Below are 19596 nucleotides of genomic sequence, written 5' to 3'. Positions count from 1 at the left end.
AACTCTTGCCATTGCTGTTCCACTGTCTTTCCTGCTAGGCTCATCTCCCAGTCAATTCTGGCCAGCTCCTCCCTCATGCCTCTGTAGTTGCCTTTATTCAACTGTAATACTGTTACATCTGATTCCAGCTTTCTCCTCTCAAATTGCAGGGTAAATTCTATCATATTATGGTCACTTCCTCCTAAGGGTTCCTTCACCTTAAGCTCCCTTATCAAATCTGCCTCACTACACATCACTAAATCTAGAATTGCCTGTTCCCTGGTGGGCTCCACCACAAGCTGCTCCAAAAAGCCATCTCGTAGACATTCCACAAATTCCTTTTCTTGGGATCCACTACCAGCCTGATTTTCCCAGTCTACCTGCATATTGAAATCCCCATGATCACTGTAACCTCGCCTTTCTTACACATCTTTTCTATCTCCTGGTGTATCTTGTGCCCCACATCCTGACTACTGTTCGGAGGCCTGTACATAACTCCCATTATGTTTTTTTTTACTTTTGCGGTTCTCAACTCTACCCACACAGATTCTACATCATCTGACCCTACGTCATTTCTTGCTATCGATTTAATTTCATTTCTTACTAACAAAGCAACCCCACCCCCTCTGCCAACCTGCCTATCTTTTCGATAGGATGTATATGCTTGAATATTTAGCTCCCAGTCCTGATCCCTTTGCAGCCATGTCTCCGTAATGCCCACCACATCATACCTGCCAACTTCAATCTGTGCCACAAGCTCATTTACCTTATTTCGTATACTGCGTGCATTCAGCTACAACACCTTCAGCCCTGTATTTCCAGTCCCCTTTCTCATTGTCGTCCCTTTATCTGATGTGCTTGAAATTAGATTCCTAGCCCTTTCCAAACACTCTGTCCTATTTTGTGTTCTGGAGACTTTAATAGCCTCTCCTGGGCTCTCCTTTCTTTTCAGCTTTTGCATAATTTTCCATGAAGTTGAATCCACCCCCCCACACGCTAACCTGCTGCTTTGTTTCCCATTAGTCATACTTCTTGGAGTTTTACCCTTCCCTCCTCCCCCCCCTCCCCCCCTTCTAGTTTAAAGTCCTGTTGACCACCCAATTTACCCTTTTCGCTAGAATATTGGTCCCAGATCGGTTCAGGTGGAGACCGTCCCAATGGTACAGATCCCTCCTGTTCCAATACTGATGCCAGTGCCCCACGAAATGGAACCCCTCTTTCCTGCACCACTCCTTTAGCCACGTGTTTACTTCCCTTATTCTCGCGTCCCTATGCCAATTTGCATTGTTCATCTTGAAACTGCAACATATGAACATATGAATTAGGAGCAGGAATGGGCCACTTGGCCCCTTGAGGCTGCTCCGCCATTCAGTAAGATCACGGCTGATCTGATTGCAACCTCAACTCCACATTCCTGCCTACCTCTGATAACCTTTCACCCTCTTGCTAATCAAGAATCTATCTAGCTCTGCCCTAAAAATATTCAAAGACACTGCTTCCACCATCTTGGGCAGAGAGTTTCAAAGACTCACTGCCCTCAGAGAAAAAAATTCTCCTAATCTCTTTCTGAAACGGACGACCCTTTATTTTTAAACAGTGACCCACAGTTCTAGATTCGCCCACAGGAGGAAACATCCGCTCCTCATCCACCCTGTCAAGACCCCTCAGGATCTTGTATGTTTCAATCAAGTCACCTCTTACTCTTCGAAACTCCAGCACATACAAGCCTAGCCTGTCCAACCTTTCCTCATAAGACAACGGCCCATTCAAGTTTTTAGTCTAGCAACCCTTTTCTAAATTGTTTTCAACGCTTTACATCCTTCCTTAAATAAGGAGACCAGTACTGTACACAGTGCTCCAGATGTGGTCTCGCCAATGCCCTATAAAACTGAAGCATAATCTCTCTACTTTTGTATTCAATTCCTCTTGCAATTAATGATAACATTCTATTAGCTTTCCTAATTACTTGCTGTATCTGCATACTAGCCTTGTGATTCATGCACTGCGACACCCAGATCCCTCTGCACCTCAGAGCTCTGCAATCTCTCACCATTTAGATAATATGCTTCCTTTTTTATTTTTCCTGCCAAAATGAATAATTTCGCTTTCCCACATTATACTCCCTTTGCCAGGTCTTTGCCCATTCACTTAACCTATGTCCCTTTGTAGCCTCCTTGTGTCCTCTTCACAGCTTACTTTCCTACCTATTTTTTATCAGCAAATTTAGCAACCATACCTTCCGTCCCTTCATCCAAATCATTTATGTAAATTATAAAAAGTTGAGGCCCCCGCAATGATCCCTGTGGCACACCACTTGTTACATTTTGCGAACCAGAAAATGATCCATTTATGCCCGTTTCCTGTTTGCTAGTCAATCTTCTACCCGTGCCACGTTACCCCTGCACCATTAACTTTTATTTTCCGCAATAACCTTTGTTATGGTGCCTTATCAGTAGCCTCCTTGAAATCCACTGGCTCCCCTCATCCGCAGCACATTACTTCCTCAAAGAACTCCAATAAACTGGTTAAACAGGATTTCCCTTTCACAAAACCATGCTGATTCTGCTTGATTATCCTGAATTTATCTATGTACCCTGCTATGTCTTTAATAATAGCTTCTAACATTTTCCCTATGGCAGATGTTAAGCTAACCAGTCTGTAGTGTCCTGTCTTGTCTCCCTGCCTTTTTGAATAAAATGAGTTACATTAGCTATTTTCCAATCTAAAGGAACCTTTCCCGAATATAGTGAATTTTGGAACATTAAAACCAATGCATCAACTACCTCACTAGCCACTTCTTTTAAGACGCTAGGATGAAGTCCATCAGGACCCGGGGACTTGTCAGCCAACAGTTCCAACAATTTGTTAACTACCACTTCCCTGGTGTTGTAATTTTGTGTTCCTCCCTCTCTTCCAATTCCTGATTTACAACTATTTCTGGGATGTCACTTGTATCCTCTATAGCGAAGACCAGTGCAAAACACCGGTTCAATTCATCTGCCATCTCTTTATTTTCTATTAATTCCCCAGACTCACTTTCTATAGGGCAAATACTCACTTTGGTAACTTTTTAAATTTAAATATCTATAGAAATTCTCACAATCTGTCTTTATATTTCTAGCTATCTTGTACTCTATTTTTTCCCTCCTTATTAATCTTTTAGTCATCCTTTGCTGCTCCTTCTGATCTGTCACCCATCTTTGTTTAATTATATGCTTTTTCTTTAAGTCTGATACTATCTGCAACTTTTTAATGTTAAACACAGATAGTGGGTCCTCCCATTGGGAATTTTTCTTTCTTGTTGGAATCTATCTATTCTGGGTATTCTGAAATATTCCCTTAAATGTCTGTCACTGCATCTCCATTGACCTGTCCCTTAAATCTAATTTGCCAGTTCACTTCAGCTAGCTCTACTTTCATACCCTCATAACTGCTCTTGTTCGAGTTTAAAATACTAGTCTTAGACCCACTCTTTTCTCCCTTAAATTGAATATAAAACTCAATCATATTATGATTAGTGCCACCTAGGGACACCGTCACAATGAGGTCATTAATTAATCTTATCTCGTTGCACATACGGTTAAGTGTTTTAAAAATAGAAAGTGTTTTTAAAAATAGAACAATTTTATATATTTATATGAAGGTGTACATGACAGAGATACCTGGAATTTCAAATTCACAAATCCCTGAAAGCTGCAGGGAACTCTGCGGCAAGTAATTAACCTCCTGTCTTCCCAACGTCTGTCCACCATTTGTAATGCACAAGCCAGGAGTGTGATGAAATACTCTCCTTTTGTCCGGATGAGTGCAGCTCAAACAACACTCAAGAAGTTCAACACTATCCAGGACAAAGCAGCCCGCTTGATTGGCTCTCATCCACCACACTGCAAGTCACTCATCAACCTGACTTGGAAATATATTGCCATTCCTTCACTGTCGCTGGGTCAAAATCCTGGAACTCCCTTCCGAACAGCACTGTGGGTGTATCTACACCACATGGACTGTAGTGGTTCAAGAAGGCAGCTCACCACCACCTTCTCAAGGGAAACTAGGGATGGGCAATAAAATGCTGGCCCAGCCAGCAAAGCCCACATCCCATAAATGAATTTTTAAAAAATTCACTCCCTTCAGCACTGTGGCAGCTGTGTGTGCCAAATACGAGATGCAATACAGCAACTCTCCATCAGCATCTTCCAAACCTGCAACCTCTACCACTCAGAAGGGCAAAGGCAGCATGGGAACATCACCATCTGTAAGTGCCCTCCAAGATACATACCATCCTGACTTAGAACTGTATTATATCACAGTCGCTGGGTCAAAATTTTTAAGAAATTCTTTCACAGGATGCTGGCATCACTGTCTACACCAGCATTTGTTTCCCATTCCTAATTGCCCTGAAGGAGGGAGTGGTGAGCTGTCCTTATGAACCGCTGCAGTCCACAGTGCTATTAGGGAGGGAGTTCAGTGAAGAAACTGCAATATAGTTCCAAGTCAGGATAGTGTTTGGGTTGGAAGGGAATTTGCAGGTGTTTCCATGCATTTGCTGCTCTTGTCCTTCTAGGTGGTACAGGTCGCAGGTTTGGAAGGTGCTGTCAAAGGAGTCTTGGTGAGTGCATCTTGTAGATGGTACACACTGCTGCCATTGTGTGCTGATGGTGGAGGGAGTGAATATAAAGGTAGTGGATGAGGTGCCAGTCAAGTGGCCTGCTTTGTCCTGGGTGGTGTCAAGCTTCTCGAGTGTTGTTGGAACTGCACTCATCCAGGCAAGTGGAGGGTATTCTATCACACTCCTGACTTGTGCCTTGTAGATGACGCACAGGCTTTGGGGAGATAGGAAGCAAGTTACTTGCCATAGAATTCACAGCCTCTGACCTGCTCTTGTAGCCACAGCATTTATATGGCTGGTACAGCTCAGTTTCTGGTCAATGGTAACCCCCACAGGATCTTGATAGTGGGGGATTCAGCAATGGTAATATGGTAATGCCATTGAATGTCAAGAGGAAATGATTAGATTTTCTCGTGTCGGAGATGTCATTGCTTGGCATTGTGTGGTTCGAATGCTACTTGCCATTTACCAGCCCAAGCCTGAATGTTGTACAGGTCTTGTTGGATATGGACATGGACTGCTCCACTAATGCTCCTGAAAATTGTGCAACCGTAAGCGACCATCCCAACTTCAGACCTCATAATGGAGGGAAGGTCATTAATGAAGTAGCTGAAGATGGTTGGGCCTAGGACACTACCCTGAGGAACTCCTGCAGTGATGTCCTGGAACTGAGATGATTGACCCCCCCAAGAAACCATAACCAGCTTCATTTGTGCTAGGTTCGTGAAGAGTTTTCCCAATTCCCATTGACTCCAGTTTTACTAGGGCTCTTTGATGCCACACTCGGTCAAATGCTATTGACATCAAGGGCAGTCACTCTCACCTCACCTCCTGAGTTCAGCTCTTTTGTCCATTTTTGGATCAAGGCTGTAATGAGGTCCGGAGCTGAGTGGCCCTGAAAGGACCCAAACTGAACCTCAGTGAGCAGGTTATTGCTGTGAAAGTGCTGCTTGGTAGCACTGTTGCTGACACCTTCCATCACATTGCTGATGATTGAGAGTAAACTGATGGGGTGGTAATTGGCCGGGTTGGATTTGTCCTGCTTTTTGTGGACAGACATACCTGGGGTAATTTTCCAAATTGCCAGGTAGATGTCAGTGTTGTAGCTTTATTGGAACAGCTTGGCTAGGGGCGCAGCTAGTTCTGGAGCAATAGTCATCAGTACTACTGCCGGAATGTTGTCAAGGCCCATAGCCTTTGCAATATCCAGTGCCGTCAGCCATTTCTTAATATCATGTGGAGTGACTGGAATTGGTTGAAGATGGGCATCTGTGATCCTGGAACTTTCTTCCTAACAGCACTGTGGGTGTCCCTACACCACATGGACTGCAGTGGCTCAAGAATGCAGTTCACCACCACTTTCTCAAGGGCAGTTTGGAATGGGCAACAAATGCTGGACTTTCCAGTGACATCCATGTCACATGAATGAATAAAAAAGTTGAGAAGGCTTTTAAAAAAAAGCATACAGAATTCTTGACTTTATTAACTGAACCAGAGAGCACAAAAGCAAATAAGTTTTGCTAAACCTTCATAAACAATTGGTTAGGCCTCAGCTAGAGTACTGTGCTCAATTCTGGGGCACCACTTTAGAAGGGACGTTAAGTCATGGAGTCATAGAGTCAGAGTAAGACAGCACAGAAACAGGCCCTTCGGCCCATCGTGTCCGTACCGGCCATCAAACACCTATCTATTCTAATCCCATTTTCAAGTGCTCATCTAAATACTTCTTAAATGTTGTGAGGGTTCCTGCCTCTACCATACCCTCAGGCAGTGTGTTCCAGGTTCCAACCACCCTCTGGGTGAAAAAGATTTCCTCAAATCCCTTCTAAACTTTCTGCCCCTTACCTTAAATCTATGCCCCAGGTTATTGACACCTCCACTAAGGGGAAGGTTTCTTCCTATCTACCCTAACTATGCCCCTCAATTTTTATACCTCATATTAGGTCCGCCCTCAGCTTTCTCTGCTCTAAGGAAAACAACCCTAGCCTATCCAGTCTCTCTTCATAGCTGAAACGCTCCAGTCCAGGCAACATCCTGGTGAATCTTCTCTGCACCCTCTCTCGTGCAATCACATCCTTCCTAAACTGTGGCAACCAGAACTGCACACAGTACTCCAGCTGAGGCCTAACTAATGTTTTATACAGCTCCAACATTATTTTTTTTATTCATTCACGGGATGTGGGCTTCGCTGGCTGAGCCAGCATTTATTGCCCATCCCTAGTTGCCCTTGAGAAGGTGATGTGGAACTGCCTTCTTGAACTGCTGCAGTACATGTGGTGTAAGTACACCCATAGTGCTGTTAGGAAGGGAGTTCCAGGATTTTGACCAAGCGACAGTGAAGGAGTGGTGATATATTTCCAAGTCAGGATGGTGAGTGACTTGGAGGGGAGCTTCCAGGTGGTGGTGTTCCCATCTATCTGCTGCCTTTGTCCTTCTAGATTATAGTGGCCGTGGGTTTGGAAGGTGCTGTCGAAGCAGTCTTGGTGAATGCCTGCAGTGCATCTTGTAGATGGTACACATTGCTGCTACTGTGCAGCAAATGGTGGAGGGAGTGAATGTTTGTGGGTGTGGTGCCATAACATAACCTCCCTGCTCTTATATTCTATGCCTTGGCTAGTAAAGGCAAGTATCCCATATGCTTTCTTAACCACCTTATCTACCTATGCTGCTGCCTTCAGGGATTGATGGACATGTACACCAAGGTCCCTCTGATCCTCTGCACTTCCTAGGGTCCTACCATTCATTGTGTATTCCCTTGCCATATTAGTCCTCCCAAAATGCATCACCTCACACTTGTCAGAATTAAATTCCATTTGCCACTGCTCTGCCCATCTTACCAGCCCATTTATATTGTCCTGTAATTTAAGGCTTTCCTCCTGACTATTTACGACACCACCAACTTTCGTGTCATCTGCAAATTTACTGATCATACCTCCTATATTCACGTCTAAATCAATGTACACTACAAACAGCATGGGTCCCAGCACCGATTCCTACAGGCTTCCAATCACAAAAACAACCTTTGACCATCAACCTCTGCTTTCTGCCACTTTCCAATTTTGGATCCAATTTGTCAAATTGCCCTGGGTCCCTTGTGCTCTTACCTTCTTGACCATTCTCCCATGCAGGGCCTTGTCAAAAGCCTTACTGACGTCTATGTAGACTACATCAACTGCACTTACCCTCATCTACACAATTTGAAAAATTCGATCAAATTTGTTAGACATGAACTCCCCCTGACAAAGTCATGTTGACTATCCCTAATTAATCCCTACCTATCCAAGTGGAGATTAATCCTGTTCCTCAGAATTTTTTTCAATAGTTTCCCTATCATTGATGTTAGACTCACTGGCCTGTAATTACCTGGTTTATCCCTACTACCCTTCTTGCATAATGGTACCACATCCACTGTCCTCCAGCCCTCTGGCACCTCTCCTGTGGCCAGACAGGATTTGAAAATTAGTGTCAGAGCCCCTGCAATCTCCTCCCTTGCCTCACATAGCAGTCTGAGATGCATCTTATCTGGGCCTGGGGATTTATCCACTTTTAAGTCCACTAGAACTGCTAATATCACCTCCCTTTCAATGCTAATTTGTTCAAGTATATCACAGTCCCCCTCCCTGATTAATACATCTACATCGTCCTTCTCCATAGTGAACACAGATGAAAAGTAATCAGTTAAAACCTCACCTACGTTCTCTGGCTCCACGCAGAGATTGCCACTTTGGTCCCTACTCTTTCCGTGGTTATCCTCTTGCCCTTAATGTATTTATAAAATGCCTTGGAATTTTCCTTTAGCTTGCTCACTAGTGTTTTTTCATGCCCTCTCTTCACTCTCCTAACTACATTTTTTTTTAAGTACCCCCCTACACTTTCTATACGCCTCTAGGGCTTCTGCTGTTTTCAGCCCTCTATATCTGCCGTAAGCCTCCTTTTTTACCTTATCTAATCCTCTATACCCCTTGACATCCAGGGTTCTCTGGTCTTGTTAGTCCTACCCTTCACCTTTAAAGGAACATGTTGGTCCTGAACTAACTCTATTTCGTTTTTGAATGACTCCCACTGGTCTGATGTAGACTTTCTTACAAGTAGCTGCTCCCAGTCCACTTTGGTCAGATTCAGTCTTATATCATACTGAAATCGGCCTTCCCCCAATTCAGGACCTTTATTTCTGGTCCAACTTTGTCCTTTTCCATAGCTACCTTAAATCTTACAAAGTTATGGTCACTATCCCCGAAATGCTCCCCCACTGACACTTCTACCACTTGCCCGGCTTCATTCCCCAAGATTAGGTCCAGTACTGCCCCTTCACTTGTAGGACGTACTATGTGCTGGCTCAAAAAGCTCTCCTGGATGCACTGGGAATTCTGTCCCCTCTAAGCCTTTCACACTAAGACTATCCCAGTTAATATTGGGGAAGTTGAAATGCCTACTATTGTTACTCTATTAATTTTACACTTCTGAGATTTGCCTACATACCTGCTCCTCTATCTCCCTCTGTTTGGTGGCCTATAGTACACGCCCAAGCAAAGTGACTGCCCCCCTTTTGTTTTTAAGTTCTACCCAGATGGCCTCATTTGAGGAACCTTCTAAGATACCACCCCTCCTTACTGCAGTAATTGACTCCTTATTCAATAGTTCAATGCCACCTCCTCTTTTACACGCCTGAACATTCTATGCCCTGGAAAATTGAACTGCTAGCCCTGCCCTTACCTCAACCATGTCCCTTTGATAACAACAATATCATATTCCCATGTGTTAATCAACGCCCTCAATTCATCTGGCTTATTTGTAAGACTCCTTGCGTTAAAATAGATGCAATCCAGCCTGGCATTATTCCCTTGTGCCTTAACAGGTCTATATTTGCTCTGCTTTCCAGGCACTCTGTTTCTCTTCTATATTTGGCTGTGCAGCACCCCCTACTGTAGCTCCACTCTGTATCTCACCCCCTTGCCAAATTATGTTAAACCCACCTCCCAAACAGCACTAGCAAACTTCCCCGCAAGGATGTTAGTCTTGTTCTGGTTCAGGTGCAACCTGTCCGACTTGTACAGGCCCCGCCTTCGCCAGAAACAGACCCAGTGATCCAGGAAACAAAAGCCCTCCCTGTTGCACCATCTCTTTAGCCATGCATTCATCCTCTCTGTCCTCCTATTCCAATACTCAATGGCATGTGGCACAGGGAGTAATCCAGAGATTACAATCTTTGTGGTCCTGCTTTTTAATCTGCTACCTAGCTCCCTACATTCTTGTTGCAGGACCTCAGCCCTCTTTCTACCTATGTCATTGGTACCAATGTGAACCACGACCTCGAACTGTTCACCCTTCCCTTTCAGGATGCCCTGCAGCTGTGCTGTGACATCCTTGGCCCTGGCACCAGAGAGGTAACACACCGTCTTGGAGTCACATCTACGGCCACAGAAGCGCCTGTCCACATCCCTCACTACTGAGTCTCCTACCACTATCGCTCTTGCACTCTTACTCCTCCCCCCCTTATGCAGATGAGCTACCCACAGTGCCGTGAACTTGGCTCTGGCTGCACTCTCCAGGGAACCTTTACTCTCACTGTTTTCCAACACAGAAAAATGGTTCTTGGGTGAGGTGCACTCTGGGGCTTTCCTGACTGCCAGCCTGCCTCCCTTCTTCTGACTGGTCACCCACTCCCTCTCTGACCTCACTTCCTTAAGCTGCGGAGTGACCACATCTAAGAACGTGCTATCCACATAACCCTCAGCTCGCGGATGCACCGCTGTGTCTCCAGCTGACGCTCAAGCTCCAAAACCCGTTGCTCAAGCTGGTGGCACTTCTTGCACATGTGGTGATCCAGACTGCAAGGAGTGTCTAAGAATTCCCACATGTTGCAGGCCGTACAACACACGGGGCTGAGCTCCCTTGCCATACTTTTTGTTTGTTTTTAATTAAAAGGCTATTTCCTTAAATTTAAGCCAAGTAGAAAACTATTTAGTTTTTCTTAAAAAAAAAATTCTGAGACTCTTACCTTCTGTAATGTCGCTGTAAAGAGGAAAAAAATAACTCACCCACTACCTACCAATTAGCTCTCTCCCTTGTCCTGACGTCACTCCTTTTGAATTCCAGCACCACCGAATGTCTGGGTGAGAACCGTCACCCTCACAGGTAAACTCCGCTCCCTCACAGGTAAATTCCAGCTTTTTATACAGCCACTCCGCATCACTCTTTACATAGCTGGTCTGGCCCCGCTCCCTCACAGATAAACTCCTGCTCTTTATACAGCTGTTCTGCTCCCTCACAGGTAAAATCCCACTCTTTACACAGACCCTCCACTCTCTTTTGTTGTTTCACCTTTATTATTGATTTGGAGAGTGTACAGGATGAGGGACTTGGAAAGACTAGGGAATATGGAATTGCTCTTCTTTCAGAGAGAAGGTTAATTGGCGATATAATAAAGCATTCAAATTTATGTGGGACTCGGATAGAGTAAATAAGGAGAAACCATTTCCACAGACAGGGTGGGGTTGGTAACCAGTGGACACAGGTTTAAAGTTATCAAAAGAACCAGAAGGAAGATAAGGAAAAATTGATATAAAAGCTTTCTGCAAATTCCTGGTGACTGACTGGCAGTGGCTATTCGTTTCTTAAGCGCCTTTAACAGAGAACATCCCAAAGTACTTCACAGAGGAAAAACAGATATGAAGATGAGGTGGTGGTGTAGTGGTATTGTCACTGGACTGGTAATCCAGGGACCCAGGATAATGCTCTGAGAAAATAGCAAAAAACTGCGGATGCTGGAAGTCCAAAACAAAAACAGAAACAGAAATACCTGGAAAAACTCAGGTCTGGCAGCATCGGCGGAGGAGAGCACAGTTGACGTTTCGAGTCCTCACGACCCTTCAACAGAACTAAGTAAAAATAGGAAAGGGGTGAAATATAAGCTGGTTTAAGGGGGGGGGGGGGGTTTGTTGGGACAAGCAGGAAGTAGTAGGTGGAGATAACCAAAAGCTGTCACAGACAAAAGAACAAAGAGGTGTTGAAGGTGGTGATATTATCTAAAGGAATGTGCTAATTAAGAGTAAAGACAGGACAGAGGTAAGGTACAGATAGCTCTAGTGGGGGTGGGGGGAATACTAAAAGAAATAAACAATGGGTGGAAATACATTTAAAAATGGAAATAGGTGGGAAAAGAAAAATCTATATAAACTGTTGGAAAAAACAAAAAGGAGGGGGAAGAAACGGGAGCAGGGTGGGGATGGAGGAGAGAGTTCAAGATCTAAAATTGTTGAACTCAATATTCAGTCCGGAAGGTTGTAAAGTGCCTAGTCGGAAGATGAGGTGCTGTTCCTCCAGTTTGCGTTGAGCTTCACTGGAACAATGCAGCAAGCCAAGGACGGACATGTGGGCAAGAGAGCAGGGTGGAATGTTGAAATGGCAAGCGACAGGGAGGTCTGGGTAATGCTTGCAGACAGACCGAAGGTGTTCCGCAAAGCGGTCACCCAGTCTGCGTTTGGTCTCTCCAATGTAGAGGAAACCGCATTGGGAGCAACGAATGCAGTAGACTAAGTTGAGGGAAGTGCAAGTGAAAAGCTGCTTCACTTGAAAGGAGTGTTTGGGCCCTTTGACGGCGAGGAGAGAGGAAGTGAAGGGGCAGGTGTTGCATCTTCTGCGGTCACATGGGTAGGTGCCGTGGGAGGGGGTTGAGGAGTAGGGGGTGATGGAGGAGTGGACCAGGGTGTCACGGAGGGAACGATCCCCATGGAATGCCACCAGGTGAAGGGAAGATGTGTTTGGTGGTGGTATCATGCTGGAGTTGGCGGAAATGGCGGAGGATGATCCTTTGAATGCGGAGGCTGGTGGGGTGATAAGTGAGAACAAGGGGGACCCTATCATGTTTCTGGGAGGGAGGAGAAGGCGTGAGGGCGGATGCGCAGGAGATGGGCCGGACACGGTTGAGGGCCCTGTCAACAACCATGGGTGGAAAACCTCGGTTAAGGGAGGAGGACACGTCAGAGGAACTGTTTTTGAAAGTGGCGTCATCAGAACAGATGCGACGGAGGTGAAGGAACTGAGAGAATGGGATGGAGTCCTTACAGGAAGCGGGGTGTGAGGAGCTGTAGTCGAGGTAGCTGTGGGAGTCGGTAGGCTTGTAATGGATATTGGTGGACAGTCTATCACCAGAAATTGAGATGGAGAGGTCAAGGAAGGGAAGGGAAGTGTCAGAGATGGACCATGTGAAAATGATTGGAAGCAAAGTTAATAAATTTTTCCAGGTCCCGACGAGAGCATGAAGCAGCACCAAAGTAATCATCGATGTACCGGAGAAAGAGTTATGGGAGGGGGCCGGAGTAGGACTGGAACAAAGAATGTTCCACATACCCCATAAAGAGACAGGCATAGCTAGGGCCCATGCGGGTACCCATAACCACATCTTTATTGTCCACCAATATCCATTACGAGCCTACCGACTCCCACAGCTACCTTGACTACAGCTCCTCACACCCCGCTTCCTGTAAGGACTCCATCCCATTCTCTCAGTTCCTTCGCCTCCGTCGCATCTGTTCTGATGATGCCACTTTCAAAAACAAAAACTGGAACAATTTAAATCATCCGCTTCAATCAGTGGTTGTGTTTAACTCTGTGTCAGATAATGGTCTGAGATTTGCACCCAAGTGTTCAAAGTAACTCTTTTGCTATTCAGACAAGAGCAAATGTGACTAAAACACATACAAGACGTAAACAAATGAAAATATTTCTTCCCTCCCCTACCCATCTTCACGCAACTTCAATGTCATACAACATCTTCTGATGGAAAGGATGAGTGCACAGGCTGTTTCCCAGCTCCAAACAACCTTTGCTCATTGCAGCCCTACTAATAGCCCAGTGATAATTCACTAACCTGCCAATTTTCCTTCGGCTGATTGAGAACTTACTGGGATTTATAAGCAAGAATCTTACTGCAGAACTAACTACAAATTTGGCCACTTGCCATGGAAACAAGCACTTTTACTGAGGTTGTAAAATTCTACAGATGAACTGCAGCTCTTTGCCAAATTCAAAATGGGACTACGTCAACATATTTTGAAGAACCGTTGACCCTCTTTCACAAATGCAGTGGCTGCTAAATGAATTATTTTCATTTGAATGGAGGAATTGCATTAGCTTTAAACTATGACTCACTGGAACTGAATTTTGTGTGATTCAAACTGATCTACAATGAACTCAATAATAAATTAGCAACCGACATCTTTCTTCATATGTCATGAGTTCTGTCTTGTGCAGATCTGTATGAATGGATTCCACTCAATGGTGCAAGACTCCAGCCAAGAACAGGAAGGAGCATAATAATTACTGTTCCAAATTTGGTGCACATGCTACTGATGCTCCTAATGTTACAAAGTGGAATTTCAAACACGTTAGTTTGACCATATGAAATTCCTTTGCTGTTTTACCAAGGGCATTGACATAAGTTAAAAGAACGGGCAAAAGAATTTTGTGCGATCATGTTACACAGTACACAGCATGATGCCACCCATCTTTAGTTTTGGAGAAATCATCTTTCAATTGTAACCCACTTGGTTATTTAACCTTGTTTAACTGTACTAATGTGCTCATATCAGGATGGTTTCTAAGTGTTTGATCGCAGGATAGGCGATGTTAGAAAGGCTGTACTTATTGCCCATCACTTGTTTTACTGAATAACAGGGCAACTAAAGTCCCTACTTTATACTGAACAGCAGCAAACTTTACAGGTCAGGTTCAGCACAATTAAGATGGAACCCAGATGGCTTGAGTAACATACGTGACCAATCAAATTGTGTACCTCTCCATCTTCAGACTGATTGAGAATCCAATGTTGCCCAATTCCCAAACATGCTAAGATGTCACTGACGTTTTCTGTAGGCGCTGGCTCAACTCCCTGGCAATGACCGTGGGAAGCTCGCTTTTCAGGGTCTTGTTAGCAGATGTAGGTGCTGTGCTGTGTCCTTTAATGTAAGGTAGCATGTAGCAAGTGTTGGCACATTCAGTAGTGGCCTCCATGAAGCTATATAAGGATACTGCAATGCTAATTTATGGGGAAGGTGCCTTTGGAATGGCACAAAGAATTGACCTCACAAACAACTCGTGCACCAGCACTAGTAAACGGGCTGAGTGTTTGTGTGCTGAGTTCTATCCCTTGGCTCACATTTGGACCATGAATTTTCTTTCCTTCCATTAGTCCCCTTATCTTAGTCCCCAGCCTCTTGGGCCTTCGGAAAAGCAGCTGATCAGAGGCTCTCCAATATGTTTACTCCCTTATTAAGAAACTTTTGTGAAAGTCATCATTCCTTCAAGTTAGACTTAAATGCATTTTCCTTTCCAATCAGTGATCTTCTCCTTAGACTTGTCCAAAATTACAACCAAGTTATGCTAATGAGGTGACCTAAAAAACTGGATGGAAGCGCCACTTCCATCTTTCTAAAGTGCACCAACAGCCATTTGATGGTAATCACATGTAGTTTGTCAATGTCAGATTTCTCCTGTAGAGGATACAGAAAAAAAACCCCCTGCATCTGAAGTGAGATTCCTTCTCTCACATTCAATTTCTGCTTTTCAACCTTTATTTTTGCTATTTTCTGTTTTATCAATATTAATATGAGTGCTCCTCTTAACTTTTCACTCTAAGCTCCAGAAAGCAGGTCATTCTCTTCCCTACAAGCCCACTGTGATGAAATCAAAAGGAAACCTCATTCTTTATGACCTTAAAACTATTGAACTCCTTACATGACTCAACATTCCTGCAATTATCAAGATCTTGAAAAAAATCATTCTTAGTGTCATCCAATGATTCTTGATTTGCCTTTGCTTTTATCTTCTCAAACTGGTGGTTTCCTGGACTCCTGGCCTCAGTACTTCTCAATGAAATGCTCTGGACACATGAATGCTACTGCAGCCCACAATAGCCAGGCATTTTGCACTTATATTTATTAGATACAAAAAGAGAAACAGAGATTTGTCGTAGTTCATCAAAAGTATGTTAAAGTTAAATGTCAGATGCCAAAGAAGCCTTGCTGGAAACTCCACATACAGTTAACATAGCCTAAGGAAGTCGGATCAGAGGCTTTGTCTTCAGAAGCATTAGTTAAGTTTAATGGCAGCCCTCAAGGAGTCATAATAACATCCAGAACATGAACCTTTGACTTAATTGGACACGAATGTCGCTGTTTGCTAGTTAATAACTTTTTATACCTTTTTATTAAAAACATGAATCATTAGCTCCTCTTGACTAAAACTAATTTATTTGCATTAAAATTTATATTTTTATGACCAAGTTTCACTAGTCTTTTGGGGAGGAGTTGAGACACCATGAAAGCTTTTATTACACTGATAGGTTTTTAATGTTTCATATTTATTGTTCACTTTATGCTAACTGTATTTGTTATTGAAGTATATTTGAATAATTTATAACTTATCTCAATAGATATAAACTTTAACATACTTTTGATGAACTACGACAAATCTCTGAAGAGCGTCACCTTCAAAACAAGTTAGAAGGAAACATCAACCACAAGAACAGCTTTTCATTTCTTTTCCCAGAAAGCGGCTGTTGATAATTGTGACGATTGGGAATAGATATTGAATCTGGCAACATGAGGGAGCTGAACATACACATGGATTGCAGCAGAACTCCAGTTTTAATGCCTAGTGTCGCCAATGATATTGATTCATCTACTCTACTGTCTGAAATAAGTTCCCTCAATTATGCCATTATGCGGCTGTCATTACTTTTCAAAGGGAGTGAGGAGGTGATTAAAGTTGACCTTAATTTTATGCAACATTTTGATTTTTATAAAGTGAAAATGTGGATGAGATGGCCCTGTTAGATGAGGAGGCCAAAAGAATGACGGGGGAAACTTAAAAAGAAAATACCAAAAGGGAATAAAGGTCTCTTTGTTCAAAGTAATTCCGCATTTTATATATAACAAAATGGTATACTTATGACATTTTAAAATGTTGTTATAAAAAAATCCATTTTATTATCCCGTAAAAATCTTTGACTTCCTTCCAGGGCCCTCTGATGTAACTGATGGGAAATGTCCCAGAATAACTGCACAAGAAACAGGGAGTGGATGAGGGATGAGGGGGGGTAGGCTCAAGCTGCAGAATTCCAATCCAGGATACCAGCCAGGGTTGCAATTTCCAAGCTTGTAGCACGGCTACATCTAAACCCCAGAGCTGTGGATTCTCTCAGAGGTTGGTTCAAACTCTCAGCTCCACTGCTTTTTCTGCAGCAGCTCTGGGATGACGCCCTGGTGAATCTAGCAGGGGGGGATGACTTCACTCCCGAGTCTCTTCGAGGTTGAGTAAATTCACAATTTTACAAAAATTTTCAAAAAAAGGCCGTAAGTTTGTCATTTTTCTACAGTAAAATGAAGGAATGCTTTGAACAAAAATATCCGCCTAAAATTTCCTTCCCATTTAACCTAAAAATGTTAGTGATAAATTTGATCATATAAAATTTTAAACCATAATGGAACCAACTGTCAATATGATTCACTAAACACAGAATCAAACGCAACAGATTTACAACAGCAACAGCTTGCATTAACATAGCACCTTCAATGTGATAAAATGTCCCAAGGCACTTCACAGGAGCGTCGCCAAATAAAATTAGATACTGAGCCACATAAGTAGATATTAAAGATCCTAAGTGTAAAATATAGCACAGGGAATGTTTCTTCTTACACAAGTCTTCTAGTATCAGACTATAAATAATACCAAATGCTAAATATGCCAGCATGAGATCCATGATGATTTAGCAGGTAAAAAAAAGGCACTGGCCAGTGCAGTACTCAGCCACAGCAACCACAAGGTCCTAGGTTCAAACTTCAGTCTGAGTTGGCTGATCAGGGCATTATAACTGTTATGGTTTGGAATGAACGATATGAAACGACAGTGGTTAGCAGATTGACTAGCAATTTTCCAAAGAGAATGAGATAAGTACCTGAAGGGGAAAAAATCTGTAGGCGCATAGGGAAAGAGAGGCTAACTGGGTGGCTTTTTCAAAAAGCTGGCACAGGCATAATGGGCGAAATGGCCTCCTCCTGTGTTGCATGATTTTATGAACTAGCCCCAGCGCTCTGTAGCTAGGAAGGTGGAGGTAAGGGTGGCAGGGGTAAGAAAACACATAAGGAGAGGATTTCTGCTCATCGGAAAGCATGTGCTGGATAAAGACAGATCAAGGCTTGTCCAACATTACCCCTCCCCTATGGAAGAATTGACTGTTGACAGCGGTTTGGCTACTCATGACGAATGGCCATTCGGCCAAGGTAGAGTGGAGTTTTCTAGCAAGCATGGAGCTGTAACCGTGTGGGAGGAAAGTGCAGCAAGGGGGGAAAAAAAATGCATTGGTAGAGTCATTCACATTATTATCCAATGTTAACCCTCCACGTTCCAACATTTAACATTCTCCTGGAGACTGGCACCTATGTTCCCTATAAATATAAGGCAGTCGTGCAAATTTCATTCTGTAGCTTTTTCACATGAAAATTTGGAGTAAGGATTAATTTCCTGAAACAAGCAAATGTCTGACTCCAGCCTTGTCCAATATATGCTCATAAATCAGTGCAAGAATCAGCATCACAATTTTTGTCATGATTATACTTCTGTTCCTCTTCTTATACCTTGGGGAGCATCCGGATAATTAAGTTACTGGATGACAAAGTGATTCAGGACTGAAAAAAATCAGTCTTGCACCTTCAGTCACACAACAGAAACTAAAACAGCTCAGTTTTGAATTGCTGCAGTTTTATTAGTAAGGTAGGGAAGGCTAGTTCAGATTAGCCCTTGCCTTGCATACGAGTTACTTGTGCATTCATCTGAAGTGCAGCTGCAAGTTTGTGAAGAAGGTGTCGAGAGCTGACAGCTCCAGATTCAGTCATCATATGGTAAACACAGGATCCACAACCCGTCCCTTTACTCAATAATGGAATGTTAAAGATAACTACTAATCTCTAAAGCAGGCAAGAATACAAGTGGTTAAATTATTCTACACAAGACTGTCAAAGTTAATATGAATCATTTAACAAAACCTAAACACGCTTTGATCTATTCACTAGTCCTGGGGGAAGCGGGGACGGACTTGAAAATACCCTCAAGGCAGCATAAATGCAGTTTTTAATTCATATGCTTAGCCCGAGTATCAACATTTCATATCTATAAAGCAATTTACCACAGTTGATCCGTAACAAGAAACAATGCAAGGGTCATTTGCAGAGCTGTTTTTTATTTAAAAAATGACATATCAAAAATAATGCTATATTCACCAAGATAAAAATACTTACTGACAATAAAGGAGGAACAAAAGAATCTTACCTGGAGCCCTGTTTATTTCCACATCAAAGTAGCATTGCGGGCGGTTCTTCACCCCCATCACGGTATACACTCTGTGTACACCTAGACCAGAACAAAGAGGAGCAGGTTGGCAAGATTGCTGTATTGATCCCGGCTGAAACTCAAAAACTGCTTTGCTATAGAATGAGGCCGCCACTTGAAGTCCTGCAGGCATCTATTCTCTCTCCCACGGCTCCCCCTCCCCACCACCCCGACCTTTTTGCTGAACCAGTTCTGATGCAAGCAAAGGCAGCACATCCCTTTTTCCTTAAGCTCATGCCTGGCAGCACGTGAATGAACTGCTCAAAGGAGCGGGGGGGGGGTAGTGAAAGCACAACTCTGCGAGAGCTTGAGGGATTTAAATATATAAATATATATGCAAACTCATCTGTTTCAAATAGCGCCCCTACCAGCCTATTAAACAGTCACTTCAAGACAAACACTGTTCTGTAATTAAGCAGACTTGTAGTGAACTGTTGAAGAAGCATTAATTGAAGGAACTAAACCAGAGAGGCAGCACAACTGTTTATAATGAACCCACCTAAATATGCACAATTAATACCATTAAATATGCGCTGTCATGGAAAACGAAAAGGACATTTATAATAAAAATCACAGCTTTTGAATTTTGACTATAGTTACGAAACCTCAACAAAAGTGAAATTAGG

General features: G+C 43.3%; 1 protein-coding gene across 6 annotated transcripts in view; it reads right to left on the bottom strand.

Annotated features, from left to right (window-relative positions):
* nktr (natural killer cell triggering receptor) overlaps positions 1-19596 on the bottom strand; it is a 210631-nt gene that overhangs the window by 107010 nt on the left and 84025 nt on the right. For 5 of the 6 annotated variants that reach the window (XM_078536562.1, XM_078536534.1, XM_078536546.1 and 2 more), the window contains exon 2: positions 18911-18991. In XM_078536562.1, the coding sequence (XP_078392688.1) occupies positions 18911-18968 (58 nt within the window). In that variant the 5' untranslated portion in view covers positions 18969-18991. Of the gene's footprint in view, positions 1-18910; positions 18992-19596 lie in introns of those variants that run through there. The other variant, XM_078536570.1, reaches the window with a different exon arrangement.

This window comes from Cetorhinus maximus, chromosome 3 (genome assembly GCF_964194155.1).
Source record: "Cetorhinus maximus chromosome 3, sCetMax3.hap1.1, whole genome shotgun sequence".
Taxonomy (NCBI): Eukaryota; Metazoa; Chordata; class Chondrichthyes; order Lamniformes; family Cetorhinidae; genus Cetorhinus; species Cetorhinus maximus.
Note: the sequence above shows the minus strand (reverse complement) of the source record. Positions and strands in the feature narration are given on the sequence as shown.